The sequence below is a fragment of the Nicotiana tabacum genome, chromosome 24, assembly GCF_000715075.1.
Source record: "Nicotiana tabacum cultivar K326 chromosome 24, ASM71507v2, whole genome shotgun sequence".
In the NCBI taxonomy this organism is placed as follows: domain Eukaryota; kingdom Viridiplantae; phylum Streptophyta; class Magnoliopsida; order Solanales; family Solanaceae; genus Nicotiana; species Nicotiana tabacum.
The window spans coordinates 70,396,173-70,412,049 of NC_134103.1; the positions used below are offsets into that span (position 1 = coordinate 70,396,173).

Here is a 15,877-nt window from a genome sequence, read left to right on the forward strand (position 1 = left end):
TGATGAACTAGTAACTAGGCATACTCATTAATTGGCTTTAAAGGGCCAATTGTAATACGATCCAATTTAATTTATCTGGTCCAAAAGTATTTCTGTCAGGCCCAATTTAGTAAGAGCAAAAGCTGACCCATTTTTCACAATTGATTTTCATAGCTCTTGACCTTACACAGATCTCAAACCCGTAAGGAAAAATAAATCATGAACACGTGCTAGTTGCTTTAGGCGCGATAAATAAATCATCGTGACTATGGGTATGGTTCTCGTGGTATGGTCACGATGTGTAAACCCCAACTCAAGTGCGCGTTTCATGCGACTTGACTTTAACTTCGAATAATAATAAAAATAAACATGTGGTAAATCGCGGGTGCGTTTTACATGATACGATTTGCAATATGTACAAAAATAAATGAGTTTGCGACATCGCGACTTGTTCAAATAAGTTTCATAAATAATTAAAAGTTGTTAAAAGGAATAAAAATAAATATATAGGTTTAAAACATGTATTAAATCAGATAACTAGGCTAATTATTAATAGTTGAGCGACCGTGCTAAAACTACGAAACTCGGGAGTGCCTCACACCTTCTCTCGGGTTAACAGAAATCCTTACCTGGTCTTCTGTGTTCGCAGACCATAAATAAGAGTCAAATTTCTCTCGATTTGGGATTCTTAAATAAATCGGTGAGTTGGGACACAATAAATTATTCCAAGTGGCGACTTTGAATAAATAAATAATTCAATTTCGAATAATATCACTTAAATTGGAAAAACTCCCTATCCCCTCGGAAAAAAGGAGGTGTGACAGCTCTGGCGACTCTGCTGGGGATCGAACCCAGAATCTCTGGTTCAGGGTTCAGAGTTCGAGCTTAGAATAACTGTTATGCTTGGCTTTCTTGTTATTGTCTAATATTACATGTGTTGGGCCTAATGTGCTAAATGTCATTTTTTACCGCTTTGATATTGATTGAACTGTATAAAAACTGTTACGTAACTCTCTTCTCTCTGAGTCTTCTGAATCTTCTTGGAAGCGTGCGCTTCGCGTGGCTTCTTTTCTGTTAGAGTCATATCCTAATTTTAGAATGAGGTACGAACAAGTTGCAAAGCCGGTGAAGCTTCTGTATTCCCGGTACGCTGCCCCCCTCGGCTCGAGTTGTCCGCTCGAGTAAGCCAGGTCTAGAACAATACACCCAGGATTTAAACTTAGAATGACATAACCTCATGTCGGATCCTTAGTAGGTACGTTTATTTGCATCACGTGCATTTGACTTTGGGGACTCAACACACGGGTTGGGTCCATCTAGGACAGGTGTACCCAAATCAAAAGACCATCCTGATGCATTGTTACGTGCTACTTGTACATTTATTTGTTTCGGATTGCATATTGACCGTCTTCTATAATAGGAAAAGAAAATCAAGAAAAACTAAGAGTGAGGCAAGAGAGAGAAATTTACCCGATTTCTGAAAATTCAGGTATTTGAAAATCCCAAAACTTTGCCGAAAGTTTGAAAAAAAAAAAAGAGAAAGAAAATAAGCCAATATTTTCAAAAGTCATGCTTTTTTCCCTCTTCCGTCAAACCTGACCGAACTACGCGAGTCTGATTCTCACCGGATGTGAGATACGTAGGCAAACCTCATCGGTTCCGGCCCCAATTTTCAAAAAAAGAATTCAAAAATATTTTTCCCTTTCCTTAATTCCATCTTTAGAATTCTTTCCTTATAAAATCCAAAAATATTTTCCTTCTTTTTCGAAGTCTTTCATTTGATAAAAAAAAGAAAAAAAAATTCAAATCAAAATCCTAAATAGTTTCTTCCTTATTTAGAATTCCTTCCTTTAAAAAAAAATTATTTTCTTCATTATTTAGAATTTCTTCTTTTAAAAAATAAATTAAAATTTCATAAAAAGAAAAAACTCAAAAAGAATATATTATTTAAAAGTCTTTATTAAAAAAAAATGGGTCAGTCTATTCCCGATCTTCTCGAACTACGCAAGATCTGATTCATGCGGCGTCATGATACGTAGGCAATCCCCATTGGATTCGATCATAGCCATTAAATAAAATGAGTGAGAAAAAAGAAAAAAAAAGAGTGAAAAAAACAAAAAAAACAAAGAAAAAAAAAAGAAAGCAAGAGTGAAAAATCCAAAAAGAGAACAATGTGTCCAAAAAACCGCGGAATGTTTTTATGAATATGCTGTCAAATGACGCGAGTAAGCCGCCAGGGTAAAGCCTCAAATGGACAAAGCATAAATGGCTACGGTTTTCCTACAGGCCCAAGAGGCGGACTACTTCCAGAACATGATGTCTGTTATGGGTAGACCATTCGCCGAGGCTATCAAAATTTGGGAGATGGTCGAAAATGGTTAAAAAGCTGGCCGAATCTTGAGTCATGCTGCCTTTAAGGCCACATCACACGCCGTTCAGCGTGGTTCAGTGGGTTTGATGAACAAAAATTGGAGAGATGAGGAATTTGATCCGGCACTGAAGGTCATTGCAGACATTGCCGAGACAGAAGAAAAGCCGAAAAACGGTCGCCAAGCCTGAAAGTTCCCCATCAGACGGGAGTTTCAGTAGCCAGTCTTGCTATCCTTTCTGCGTCCTGATTATCTCAGGGTGTGATCCGGATATTTTACTTTATTGTCTTACTAATCCGGATATTTTACTTTATTGTCTTACTTTCCGATGTAAACCCTTCTATATTTAAAATTCAAAAAAAAAATCAAAAAAAATCAAATGAAATTAATATTTCATTGTCCAAGAATGTCTCTTTTCTTAATTTTGTCACTTTTTCTTATTCTCTTTTCAGTTCTGTTAATGCAAATTTTAATAATATGACATGCTTGCGGACTTCATGCCCATATCCTAAAATGTTGTCAGACCTCGAAATAATGGATCAAGAAGTAGAATGTTTTGAAGACGAGGCTTATAAGAAAATAAATAGAAAATTGGAACGAAGTTGAGATTCCCTCTCTTCGGATCATTGTTGAAGCCGAGATTGAGGATAAAGATTGGGTCAAGAACCGATTTGAACAATTGACACTGATTGATGAAAAATGATTGGTCGCAGTTTGCCACGGGCAGTTGTACCAACAAAGAATGGCTCGTGTCTACAACAAGAAAGTGCGGCCTAAGAAATTTGAAAAAGGACAACTCATTCTAAGACGTATCCTCCCACCTCATGAAGAAGCTAAAAGAAAATTGGCTCCAAATTGGAAAGGTCCATACATTGTAACGAGAGTACTGCAAAAGGGAGCATTGTACCTGGGAAGAATCGAAGGAAATGACCCCGAGACAACTGTCAATGCAGACGCGGTCAAAAGGTATTATGTTTGACCCTTTACGTAACTTTAATGCTCTCTAATTGGGATGACGAAAACTTTCATTCTTGATACCCAAACACTATAAACCCCTTGCAAACCCTTTGAGCCGGTTACCTTTTCTTTGATTACCCTCTTTGGAACCTGAAAGCTTTATTGCAAAAAAAAAAAAAGACAAAAAAAAGAGAGAAAGAAAATGAAATGAAAAATGAGAAAAAAGGAAAGGAAAAAGAAAGAGAAGAAACCAAAATAGAAAAGAAAATCAGAAACAAAATTCCTTGAACTACGTTTGACTTGATTTCGAAAGGATACGTAGGCAGCCTCTCTCTGGGGTTCAGTCATACCAAAATAAAAATCCACATTCCCCAAAAGTTGACACTGGGGTAGAATTTATAATGGTTCGGCGATGGTTTCGCCCGAAGGGTTCCAAAGTTGTAAGTCAGTCCAAATCCTTTTCACCCAAACCTTTTTCAAATTCCTTCCGATCAATCAATGAGAATGTTCAAGAATTGGAGAATACAGTCACAGGATCTGATGCAACCAAAATGAGAGAAATGAAATGAGAGAGTCTTGTTGGTGAAAACCCTCACGGGCACTGTAAGGCGATGGGAAGTAAAGAAATTAGAATGAGAGTCTTGTTAGTGAAAACTCGCAAAGAGCACTATAAGGCGATGGTGAGAAGAGAAATAAGAGAGGTCAGTTGGTGAAAACCCGCAAAGGGCGCCACTGATCGAAAAGAGGATCTTCACAACCATTGGTATTGACACAGTCCTAGGCAAGGTTTCTCGGTTTCAAGGCAAAAGTTGTGATGAATTTCTGAGAGTCGGACAGTTTACACAGATCAGGCATCCAGTCCAAAAGGCATGTCATGTTCATTAAAGTCTGCATGTACTCCAGATAAGTCCTTCTTTCCTTTCCCCGAAAGGGACACTTCTTGCCTAAATTCATTCTCTATTCCACTATTTATTTTTCTTTGAATCCATTTCAATCTAACTCTGTTTCGAAATTAAGACAAAGAAAAGATGGTAAGACTGATTTATAGGGCTCTCATTTGATACAAGATAATATGCAAGAAAAGGCACCCACAGCCTCGGCAGGGGCATCAAGTCAACCTCGACTGGCCATGGCATCCGATGCTCCAAAATCAAAAGATCTTAGAAGGAGGAAATAAAATTGAAGTGCCTACAAAGGCAAAATAAAGTTGAAAATATTAAGTCCCACGTGGCTAACCGTCTTGGCAAAGTTTGAAAAGACAAAGGTTCCCCAATGCTCTGAAGTTAAATTTAGAGGAAAGAAGTGAAAAGCCTACAAAGGCAAAATGAAGTTGAAAAAGGTTAAGTCCCACGCAACTAACCGTCATGGTAAAGTTTTAGAAAAGCCAAGGGTTCTCCGGGGCCATAAATGAAATCGGTGTTCAGGGAACAACCAGTTGCAATTGAAAGTACCATCAAATAAGCCGGCCAAGATCAAGTGACTGAAGCACTCAAGGCCGCAAAACCAACCACCATTTCAAACTGAAAAATTATTATTTGTTTGAACCACATGAAACAGGTGCAATACAAAGCAACCTTGCAAGAAGCAGGTGCAACCAAAAAGAAACCGCGCAGAGACTAAAATAGCTCTGCAGCAACAACCACTCCTAAAAAGGGAAGTCTTCTCCAAATTCTTTCCCGGATTTTACTCATTATCTTAAATAAAAAAAAACAATTCAAAATCATGGTAGTATAGGGTCTCCAATCCCTAGTCACTTTTCCAACATAGGGTCCCCACTCCCTAGTTGATGATTTTTGGACATAGGGTCTCCACTACCTAGTCTCTTTTCCAGCATAGGGTCTCCACTCCCTAGTTGATATTATTTTAGACATAGGGTCTCTACTGCCTAGTCTCTTTCTCAACATAGGGTCTCCACTCTCTAGTTGATGTTTCCAACATAGGGTCTCCACATTCTAGTTGATGTTTTAGATATAGGGTCTCCACTCCCTAGTCGTTTTTCCAACATAGGGTCTCCACTCCCTAGTTGATATTTTTAGACATAGGGTCTCCACTCTCTAGTTTGATTTTCCAACATAGGGTCTCCACTCCCTAGTTGATGATTATTTTAGACATAGGGTCTCCACTCCCTAGTCGCTTTTCTAACATAGGGTCTCCACTCCCTAGTTGATGTTTTTAGACATAGGGTCTCCACTCCCTATTCGCTTTTCCAACATAGGGTCGCCACTCCCTAGTTGATGTTTTTATACATAGGGTCTCCACTCTCTAGTCTTTTTTCTAACATAGAGTCTCCACTCCCTAGTTGAAGTTATTTTGGACATAGGGTCTCCACTCCCTAGTCTCTTTCCCAACTTTATACATAGGGTCTTCACTCCCTTGTCGCTTTTCCAACATAGGGTTTCCACTCCTTAGTTGATTTTATTTTAGACATAGGGTCTCCACTCCCTAGTCTCTTTTCCAACATAGGGTCTTCACTCCCTAGTTGATTTTATTATAGACATAGGGTCTCCACTCCCTAGTCTCCTTTCCAACATATGGTCTCCACTCCCTAGTCACTTTTTATTTTTTTAGACATAGGGTCTCCACTCTCTAGTCATTTTTCCAACATAGGGTCTCCACTCCCTAGTTGTTTTTTTCCAACATAGGGTCTCAACTCCCTAGTTGATTTTATTTTAGACATAGGGTCTCCACTCCCTAGTCTCTTTTCCAACATAGGGTCTTCACTCCCTAGTTGATTTTATTTCAGACATAGGGTCTCTACTCCCTAGTTTTTTCCCAACATAGGGTCTCCACTCCCTAGTTGATGTTTCCAACATAGGGTCTCCACTCCCTAGTTGATTTTATTTTAGACATAGGGTCTCCACTCCCTAGCCTCTTTTCCAACATAGGGTCTCCACTCCCTAGTTGATGTTTTTAGATATAGGGTCTCCATTCCCTAGTTTGCTTTTCCAACATAGGTCCTTCACTCCCTAGTTGATGATTATTTTAGACATAGGGTCTCCACTCCCTAGTCGCTTTTCCAACATAGGGTCTTCACTCCCTAGTTGATATTTTTAGACATAGGGTCTCCACTCCCTAGTCTGCTTTTCCAACATAGGGTCTCCACTCCCTAGTTGATTTGATCTTAAATGCAGGGTACACCACTCCCCGATATCTTTGCCAATATAGGGTATCCCATTCCCTGGCCACATTTTCTCAACATAAGGTACACAAATCCTTAGTTGAGACATCCTTTTGACAATAAAAGAACACCATCCAAAAAAAATATATGACTTTTTCAGGATACAACACTCCCGATCTCTTATTGCTTTCAATAAAGAAGTAGTTTAAAATTTTGTTACAATAACTCACGAAATTTTCCTAGTGCAAACTGGGGCAGAAAAATTTCGTTCGTTTGTTTGTTTTGGTGTCTGAGTAGGTTTTACCTCGAGGTACAGGGTTCAAGATGACCAAAAGAAGAAGTCTCAATTCAGAATAAAAGAAAAGAAAAAATAAGTGAATCCAAAATGCAAAAGCAATTGATACGATGTGGAATGCTTAAGACATGACTGAAGCCACGAGCATTGGAGTCCCGTTTTAATTAGAAGAAGCTATAGAAAAATGAACTAAAACCTACAGCTAGCGAGCATCAAGGTTTAGATCATAGTCTGCATGAAGAACCAGTCAAGACTCAAGATCAAGTTTCTGAAGACTCATAGATAGAAATCTTGTAACTCATAACTGATAGGCTTATTTAGTTTCTTTTTTATATAATAGCAGGACCGCGGACCGGAGCCTTGACGGAACCTTACTCGACTCCTCAACTCATCATTATACCATTCTCCTTGAACTACATGCGACATGATTCCCCTATAATCCGTGATATGTAGGTTGTCCAAAACCAAGACTCGGTTGCACCCTATCTTTTATTTCTTTTCCTTTTGAATAATAATTTCGTCAAAAATTAGTCACATGGCTCATCTAGTCTTTGCCTAAAAACTCTTCATGTTTTCAAGCAAAGAGGGGCAGCTGTTAGCACCTAATTTTTTACTATATTTAAATTTTTATCACCTTCTACTATGTAAATATTTTCAGAAATTTAATATATATTTTTATGGCTTTGTTACATTTTTTTATATAGGGTAAAAATTAATAATAATTTAAAAAATCAATTATTAATATTAGTATTATTTTTATTTTTATTTTTATTTTTATTTTTTCTTTATTTTTAAATAAAATAAATTAAAAAAATCGAAAAATAAATAAAAATTAATTATTATTATTTTATTTTTTTAAAATTACGGATGGGAATTAAACAAATAGTAAAAGTAGAAATATAAAATTAAAAAGTAAAAGTAAAAGTAGGTAGAAATTATTTAATTAAAAAAAGTGGAAAATTAAAAAAATAAAAGTAAAAGAATGTGAAAACTTAAAAAAATATAAAGTAAAATAAAGTTGGAATTAAAAAATAAAAGTAAGGGTATCTGATTTTTTTAATAAAAGTAAAAGTAAGTGAAAATTTTAAAACAAAAAGTAAAATAAGTGAGAAATAAAAAAATAAAAGCAAAAAAAAGTGGGATTTTAAATATATTAAAATTAAAAAAAGTGAGAAATTAAAAAATAAAAGTAAAGAAAAGTGGAAAATTATTTTTTTAAGAAAATAAGAAAAATGGGAAGTAGAAATTCTTTTTAATTAAAAATAAAAAAGCAAAAAATAAATAAAAAACATTCTAAAAATTCCGAAAATTTTTCTATAAATAAAAGAGAAATGTGAGGGAAAAAAAAGAGGGGGAGAAGGAGAAAAAAAAGAGGGAGGAGGGAATTGAGAGAAATTTATTTTTCTTCTTTTAGGATAAGGGAATTTCTACTCGTGTCATTCTTTCTTCGGCTTTCTTTCAAAAAATCCAGCAATTCATCACCTAAACTCCAGCCTCGAACCAACTGGAAACCAAGCTAAAAAGCACCACAAAAACGAGCCGAAAACCCAGCGAAAATGTCCCTCTTTTATATAGAAAATAACAGCTCCAAAGTTGAGTCGTCGAGTTCGAGCTCCATTTGTCGATTTTGGTTGAGGCTCCATTTATATCTTTGTCCATTGTCCGAGCTTCAAAACAGTCTTGTAAAAGTTCATTTCTCTCATCATTGTTTTATTAAGATATTATGCTTGAATATATAATTTGATCTTATTTAGATTCATGAAGATTGAAATGTTTTTTTCTGTATTAATTGTTAGGTCCCATTAGTTTTGTTAAATTTTGCTACTTTCTTGATGATTAACATGAAGATCGATAAAAAACATGATTTTTGGGCACGTAGTGAATGTTTGAACTTTGGGGATAAAATCTATGTCTGCTAGTTGAAATTGGAAAATGGGGTTTGGAGTTTAAAAAAAATAATGATTGGGCCCGGTGGTTGGGCTTTGCTTAATGAAACATGTACTACTGCAATTGACTAATTGATAGAGGAGTAACTTGATGAACTAGTAACTGGACATACTCATTAACTGGCTTTAAAGGGCCAATTGTACTACGATCCAATTTAATTTATCTAGTCCAAAATAATTTATGTCAGGCCCAATTTAGTAAGAGCAAAAGCTGACACATTTTCCACAATTGATTTTCATAGCTCTTGACCTTACACAGATCTCAAACCCGTAAGGAAAAACAAATTATGAACACGTGCTAGTTGCTTTAGGCGCAATTAATAAATCACCGTGACTATGGGTATGGTTCCCGTGGCATGATCACGATACGTAAACCCCAACTCAAGTGCGCGTTTCACGCGACTTAACTTCAACTTCGAATAATAATAAAAATAAACATGTTGTAAATCGTGGGTGCGTTTCACGTGACGCGATTCGCAATATGTACAAAAACAAATGAGTTTGCGACATCGCGACTTGTTCAAATAAGTTTCATAAATAATTAAAAGCGGTTAAAAGAAATAAAAATGCACATATAGGTTTAAAACATGTATTAAATCAGATAACTAGACCAATTATTAATAGTTGAGCGACCGTGCTAAAATCACGGAACTCGGGAGTGCCTCACACCTTCTCTCGGGTTAACAGAATTTCTTACCCGGTCTTCTGTGTTCGCAGACCATAAATAAGAGTCAAATTTCCTCGATTTGGGATTCTAAAATAAATCGATGACTTGGGACACCATAAATTATTCCAAGTGCCGACTCTGAATAAATAAATAATCTCATTTCGAATAATGTCACTTAAATTGGAAAAACTCCCTATCCCATCGGGAAAAGGAGGTGTGACAAATAGTATACCTGTTAATCGTGCCGGGCTGGCCCGTTTAGAACCCGGTTCAACCCGGTTCAGCCCGGGTCAATCCGGTACTGTAGCGTTTGGGGACGGGGTGGGACGGGTTGGGCGAGGAGCGAGTTTTAGACGAAAAGTTTTTGGATACCGGTGCACTGGAACCCGCTTAGCCCGGTAACCCGTTAACGGGTTTTTAACGGGCCACAGCCCGGTCTAGCCCGATTTTCGTTACGAAAACCTTTTTTTTTTAAATTTTCTGGACCGGTGCCAACGGTCAAATTCAAAAACTGACCGTTGGCCAACGGCCCTTTTTTGCACAAATGGCCATTTCGGCCTACCCCTTAAGAAAATAGCCCCCCATCCCTAATATTTGATAAATTATAATTTTAACCTTTTAAAAACTATAAATAGCTCCCTTTCTTCTTCATTTTTCCTCACAATTCACTCTCTTACTACTCTAATTCTCTCTTGATAATATTGATTATTGTTCTTAAATTCTCAATTACTTATTATTTCAAGTTTCATCAAATATTTAGTTTAGCCATTACAAAATTATTATTATCAAATATCAAGTATTCAAGTGAAGTGTGGTATCAAGTATCAACTATCAAGTGTCGGTCTATCAATTGAAGTTTGATTTTTGATATCAAATTTAGTGCGGCATCCGAAATCCCGGTACACTCGTTCCATCTCTTTCTCTTCTTTGGTGTACACTTATTTTATTATTTAAAATTATTAATTTAATTTACATAATGAATATATTTAGAGCAGCCAAAAAAGCATGCACTAGTAGAGGTGGCAGTAAGAAAATATCCAAAAGATCAAGAGGTGGTGCTGGTTCTTCTGTAGCTTTACACATATTTCTGAAAGTTCACCTGAAAATTTAAATGTAGATTATGAGCGACTTCAAGAAAATTATTGTATAGATGATGATTTAGATGATAATTTAGATGATATTCAATCACCTGATAATCTTGAAACACCACCAGCTACACCTGGTAATGCTAGTCAAACTCAAAATATTAGGGGTGGAGGTCGTGGTAATACAAGTAGGCCTCCCCTCCCTATTAAGAAGAATCGAAGATTAAGAAGTAAGTGTTGGAATTTTTTTGACAGACTAGAAGAAGATAAAAATTATGTAAGATGTAGAATTTGTTAGGATGTTTATAAACATGAGACCGGTAAGGGAGGGGGAACAAGTCAACTTCGTAGGCACATGGTAGAACACCACCCTCTTGATTGGGGAGTAGATGAAGAAGATGGGCAACAAAAACTTAACCCGGGTACTGGGGGGTTAATGGGTAAATACGATATTAAGAAAGATCAGGAAGAATTATCTAAAAGGATTGTTTTAGGTTGTTTACCTTTTAGTTTTGCTGCTTCACCATATCTTGTTACTTATATTCAAAGAATTTATAACCCTTTGTTTAAAGGTATTCCTAAAAGTACTTGTAGAGCTGATATCTTTAAGCTTTTTGGACAATATCAGACATATATACGTTATTTGTTCGCCAGTCTTTCTTGTAGAGTTTCTCTTACTTCTCATAGTGGTAAATGGAAATGATTATTTGACTGTTACATGCCATTGGATAGATGATAATTTTTGTATGCAAAAACGTATTATTTCTTTTAAATATGATGAAGATCAAAGTCATACTGGTCATTTATAAGTAATACTATCCATGAAGTTGCTATATTTTATAATCTTACAGAAAAAATTTTGTGTATGTCATTTGATAATGCTTCTAACAACAATGTTGCTATTACAATATTAAAATTACATGTACACCTACCACTTCCTGAAATATTTCATGTTAGACGTGCATGTCATATTTATAACTTGATTGTGAAGAGTGGCCTTGAATTATTTAGAGATGGTATCACTTTAGTTAGAAGAGCTGTTGGTGTAATTCAAGGAAATAATAGAAGTGCTAGATTAAATACATTTAAGGAAAAATGTGTACACTATGGACTAAAACCAAGTCTCATGCGTGAAGAAATAGTGACTAGGTGGAATTATACTTATTTATTCTTAAAATGTTGTTATAAATATAGAATGACTATAACTGAAGTTATTAATTCTCATTGTACCGATCCTAACCGTTTGTTAACATCTAGAACTTGGGATGTCATTGAAGATGTTGTAAAAATTATACAAAAATTTTATGTGGCTACACTTGAGTTTTCTGGAGCTTATTATCCTACTATTGAAAATAGTTTAGTTCATATTGCTGAAATTTCTCTTTTACTACATAATTTGAAGAAGAAAGAAGGATATACTTCTGTTGTTGAATCTATGCTAGATAAGTTTAAAAAATATTTCTACCAAATTCTCCCTATTTACCTAATTTGTGCTATTTTAAACCATTCTATCAAAATGGCCACTTGTCGCCAATTAATCATCGCTTTATATTCTTATATGGATATTGGACCAACTGAAATTTCTGATATTGACACTTGTATTTCTGATCTACACAAACATTTACAAACTTTATATAATTATTATGCTAACATTGTTGATGCTTCTTCTGCTGCAGATGCAAATATTCCTTCAAGTTCAGTTTCAACATCTGGGACCGGTGCTTTGGATGATAATGATGGTGTTGAAGATTATTTGATTTGGTCTACACTAGGAGAGCATCAACAAATGAGTAGCAGGAATATTGATGAACTCCAATTCTACTTGCAAAAGTCAGCATAGCCCCGCACAAAGGAATTTCTACCGCTAGGTTGGTGGAGGAGCAACTCAAATCAATTTCCTGTTCTTTCGGCCATGGCTCGCGTGCTAAATGTGCCGATTTCAACAGTCGCATCAGAGAGCGCATTTAGCCAAGCAAAGCAGCAACTAAGAGATACCCGTCATTCATTGGCCAGCAACGCTTTGGAAATTCTAGTGTGCTTCAGAGATTGGATAAGATCAGAACGGCGAAATCAAGGGCGTGACGAGGTAGATGAAGCGGAGGACCAATAAATTGGAGATATAATGGTTTATAGTTCCGATACAACCAATGCCGGAAACCAAGAACCTCGTGTTGACATGGATGAACTTACAAAAATGATACAAAGCATGTGGTGTACTATTTTTTTTAAATAATTATTGTAAACTTTTAATTTGCAAGTTCAAAAATAAAAAAAATTAAAAAAGAACTTGCAAATTAATTTGAAGTATTATATATTATTCAATAAAATATCAAATGAAAGCCTTCGGAGCTTGATCCTTACATATTGCCTATTGGTCTTATTAAATAATTTTTTGTAGCCACTTACTTTCAAATTTCAATTTTAAAATTCAAATTTAAAATTTAAAACTTTAAATTTTAAAGTTTAATTCTAAGCCTTAAAAGTTTGCAAACACTTAAGTATCAATAACATTAAATAAGAAAAATAAAATTTACTTTAAAAAAATATAGTTCGTCCCGGTCTGAACCCGTTAAGCCCGAATTCGGACGGACCAAAAAACCCTGAAAATGTACAACCCGCTAACAGCCCGCTAATTTATCCCGCTAACCAGCCCGGAACGTTAAAAGGACAGGCTGAATTTTTTTATGTATAGCTCGTCCCAGCCCGCACGTTAAACAACCGTACTTAATAGTGAGTGCATAGACTAGTGGACAACCAAAAAAATGTTTTGTTTCACTTTACATGTTTATACGTACATCTTATCATTTTCGTCCTCTTCCATTCCATTTGCAAATTCCTAGCCATGGAAATTTTCTCACTTCAAACACTTATCTTCACTATCTTAGTGTCTCTCTTTTTCTACTATTTCTTATTTCTCCTTAAAAATCTCAAAAATCCCAAAAAACCAGGCTTCAAAATCTACCCACTCGTCGGAGCTTTACCGGAGTTCCTCTTAAACCGTCACCGTTTTCTGGAATGGACCACCGAAGTACTCTCCAATTGCGCCACCAACACCGCCGTCTTCTACCGTCCCGGTAATGTTCACGGCGTCATCACTGCCAATCCACTAAACGTCGAGCATATGCTCAAAACGAATTTTGAGAATTTTCCTAAAGGCATCCGTTTCTATACTCGGCTTGAAGATTTTCTGGGTGATGGAATATTTAATGTTGATGGTGAAATTTGGAGAATTCAAAGGAAATCTGCAAGTTATGAATTTAGCACCAGATCTCTTCGGAATTTCGTCATGGAAACTGCACAGGCAATGTTTAATTAAGTGTAACCATTTTATTCTAAAGTTTAAAGGATTTGAGTATATACTAATCGTATAAAGATTTCATTACACTGTCAATGTTGTTTAACATATAATAGTAGTAGTTATCATTTTTATCAGGTTACTCTTAATACTTATCAGAAAACATTTACCTGTAATTAAGTGACATGATTGGGTAACATATTTTTTATACCATGAAATTACATAACAAAAACTCAAAGTTTGATAGTATTAGAGATAAAGATACTTTTATTTAGGAGGAAAAAAATACTGCTATATGAATAATTATCTTATTTTACCGTCCGTTATTGCTATAAGCCGTTCATACACTTATTATAAATTATTTCAAATTTGCCCTTGAACCTAACTGAACTCAAATTTAAAGTACAATAAAAGGCAATTTTAAGTAATGGTCAGAAGTATAGGCAATTTTAAATTAGAATATTTGATATAGTAAAGGAGTAAAACACTACTCGTACTTGATTATAGGTGTTACGATAATATATTGAATTTGTCACTTTATTTATGTTAATACTGAGTTTATTTGTTTAATTATGTTGTAATTACAGGTGGAAATACATACACGTTTGATTCCAATTCTTGAAGAAGCAGCCAAAAAGGATAGAATTATTGACATTCAAGACATCTTAGAAAGATTTGCATTTGATAATATCATCAAGCTTGCATTCAATGTTGATCCAAACTGTTTAGGTGGAGCTGAAAGTGAATTCATGCAAGCTTTCGAAATTGCAACAACTCTAAGTTCAGGTAGATTTATGTATGCTATTCCCTTCCTTTACAAAATCAAGAAATTCTTGAACATTGGATCAGAAAAGAAGCTACAAAAATCAATCAAGATTGTGCATGAATTCGCGGATAAGATTATAAATTCAAGAATAGAAGAGCGAGCTGAGAAAAAAGATGAAGACTTGTTATCAAGATTCATGGGGGATAGTCAATTCTCAGCTAAATTTTTGAGGGACATAGTCATTAGTTTCATATTAGCTGGTCGAGACACGACATCATCGGCCTTAACTTGGTTCTTTTGGATATTATCTTCAAGGAAAGATATAGAGGAAAAAATATTAGAAGAATTAGAAGAAATTCGTCGAAGAAATGGGAAAAAGATTGGTGAAACTTATAATTTCGACGAATTAAGAGAAATGAAGTATCTTCATTCAGCTATTTCAGAAGCAATGAGGTTATATCCACCTGTACCAATTGATACAAGGTCATGTTTGAAAGATGACATTTTACCAGATGGGACTTTTATTGGTAAAGATTGGTTTTTTAGTTACCAAACTTATAGTATGGGAAGAATGGAGAATATTTGGGGTAAAGATTGTGGTGAGTACAAACCAGAAAGATGGATTGATGAAAATGGAGTTTATAAGCAAGAAAGTCCATTTAAATTCCCAGTGTTTCATGCTGGACCAAGAATGTGTCTTGGAAAAGACATGGCTTATATTCAGATGAAGTCAATTGCAGCTTCTGTTTTAGAAAAGTTTGAATTAGATGTTCAATTAGAGAATGGAAAATGTCCTGAGTATGTGTTATCTTTGACTCTAAGAATGAAAGGAGGGTTGCCTGTGAAGGTAAAAGAAAGATGTATGACCAATAATTAATTTTGGGTTATGGGTTTAGGATTTTGGTCACAAGTACAGTATACAGTATATAAAGATGGTGATGTAGCTTATTCTAAATTAAAGTTTGCTGCATGTTTCTTGGCAATTTGCTTTCTTTGGAAGAAAGGGAAAGTTTTGGTAAGAATATATGTGGATCATTGATTTGAATAATATAATGTGATCACAATCTGAAGTTTAATTTAGAGTGCTGAACAATACTTCGGTTTAATTTAAAGTCGCAAATGTGACTTCCTTGCGTTTCATTTTATCGATGATTGCAATACATCAATTATGTAGGCAACCTAACTCAACAACAATCATTTAAGCATTGAAATGTATGACGACAATAGATAAAGTTTGTAACAAGACAGTCAAGGTGTGAAAAAAATAACTCGGACACCATTGTTACTCAAAAAGGTTGTACCAAATTAGCACGACGCAAACGCCTTGGTTAGTACCTAGCAACGGCTTGTCAACAGTTGAGCATTGAGACTCCATAATCTAACATCAATAGGGGAGTTCG

At 35.4% G+C, this 15,877-nt stretch overlaps 1 protein-coding gene across 1 annotated transcript; it reads left to right on the plus strand.

The window, feature by feature from the left end:
• The first annotated feature begins 13,147 nt into the window (after positions 1-13,147).
• Positions 13,148-15,555, plus strand: LOC107768065 (cytochrome P450 CYP94D108-like). Its single transcript, XM_016587177.2, has 2 exons — positions 13,148-13,717; positions 14,299-15,555. Exons 1-2 carry the CDS (start codon positions 13,259-13,261, stop codon positions 15,352-15,354), a joined length of 1,515 nt encoding a protein of 504 aa, XP_016442663.2. The 5' UTR covers positions 13,148-13,258; the 3' UTR covers positions 15,355-15,555.
• The last annotated feature ends 322 nt before the right edge of the window (positions 15,556-15,877 follow it).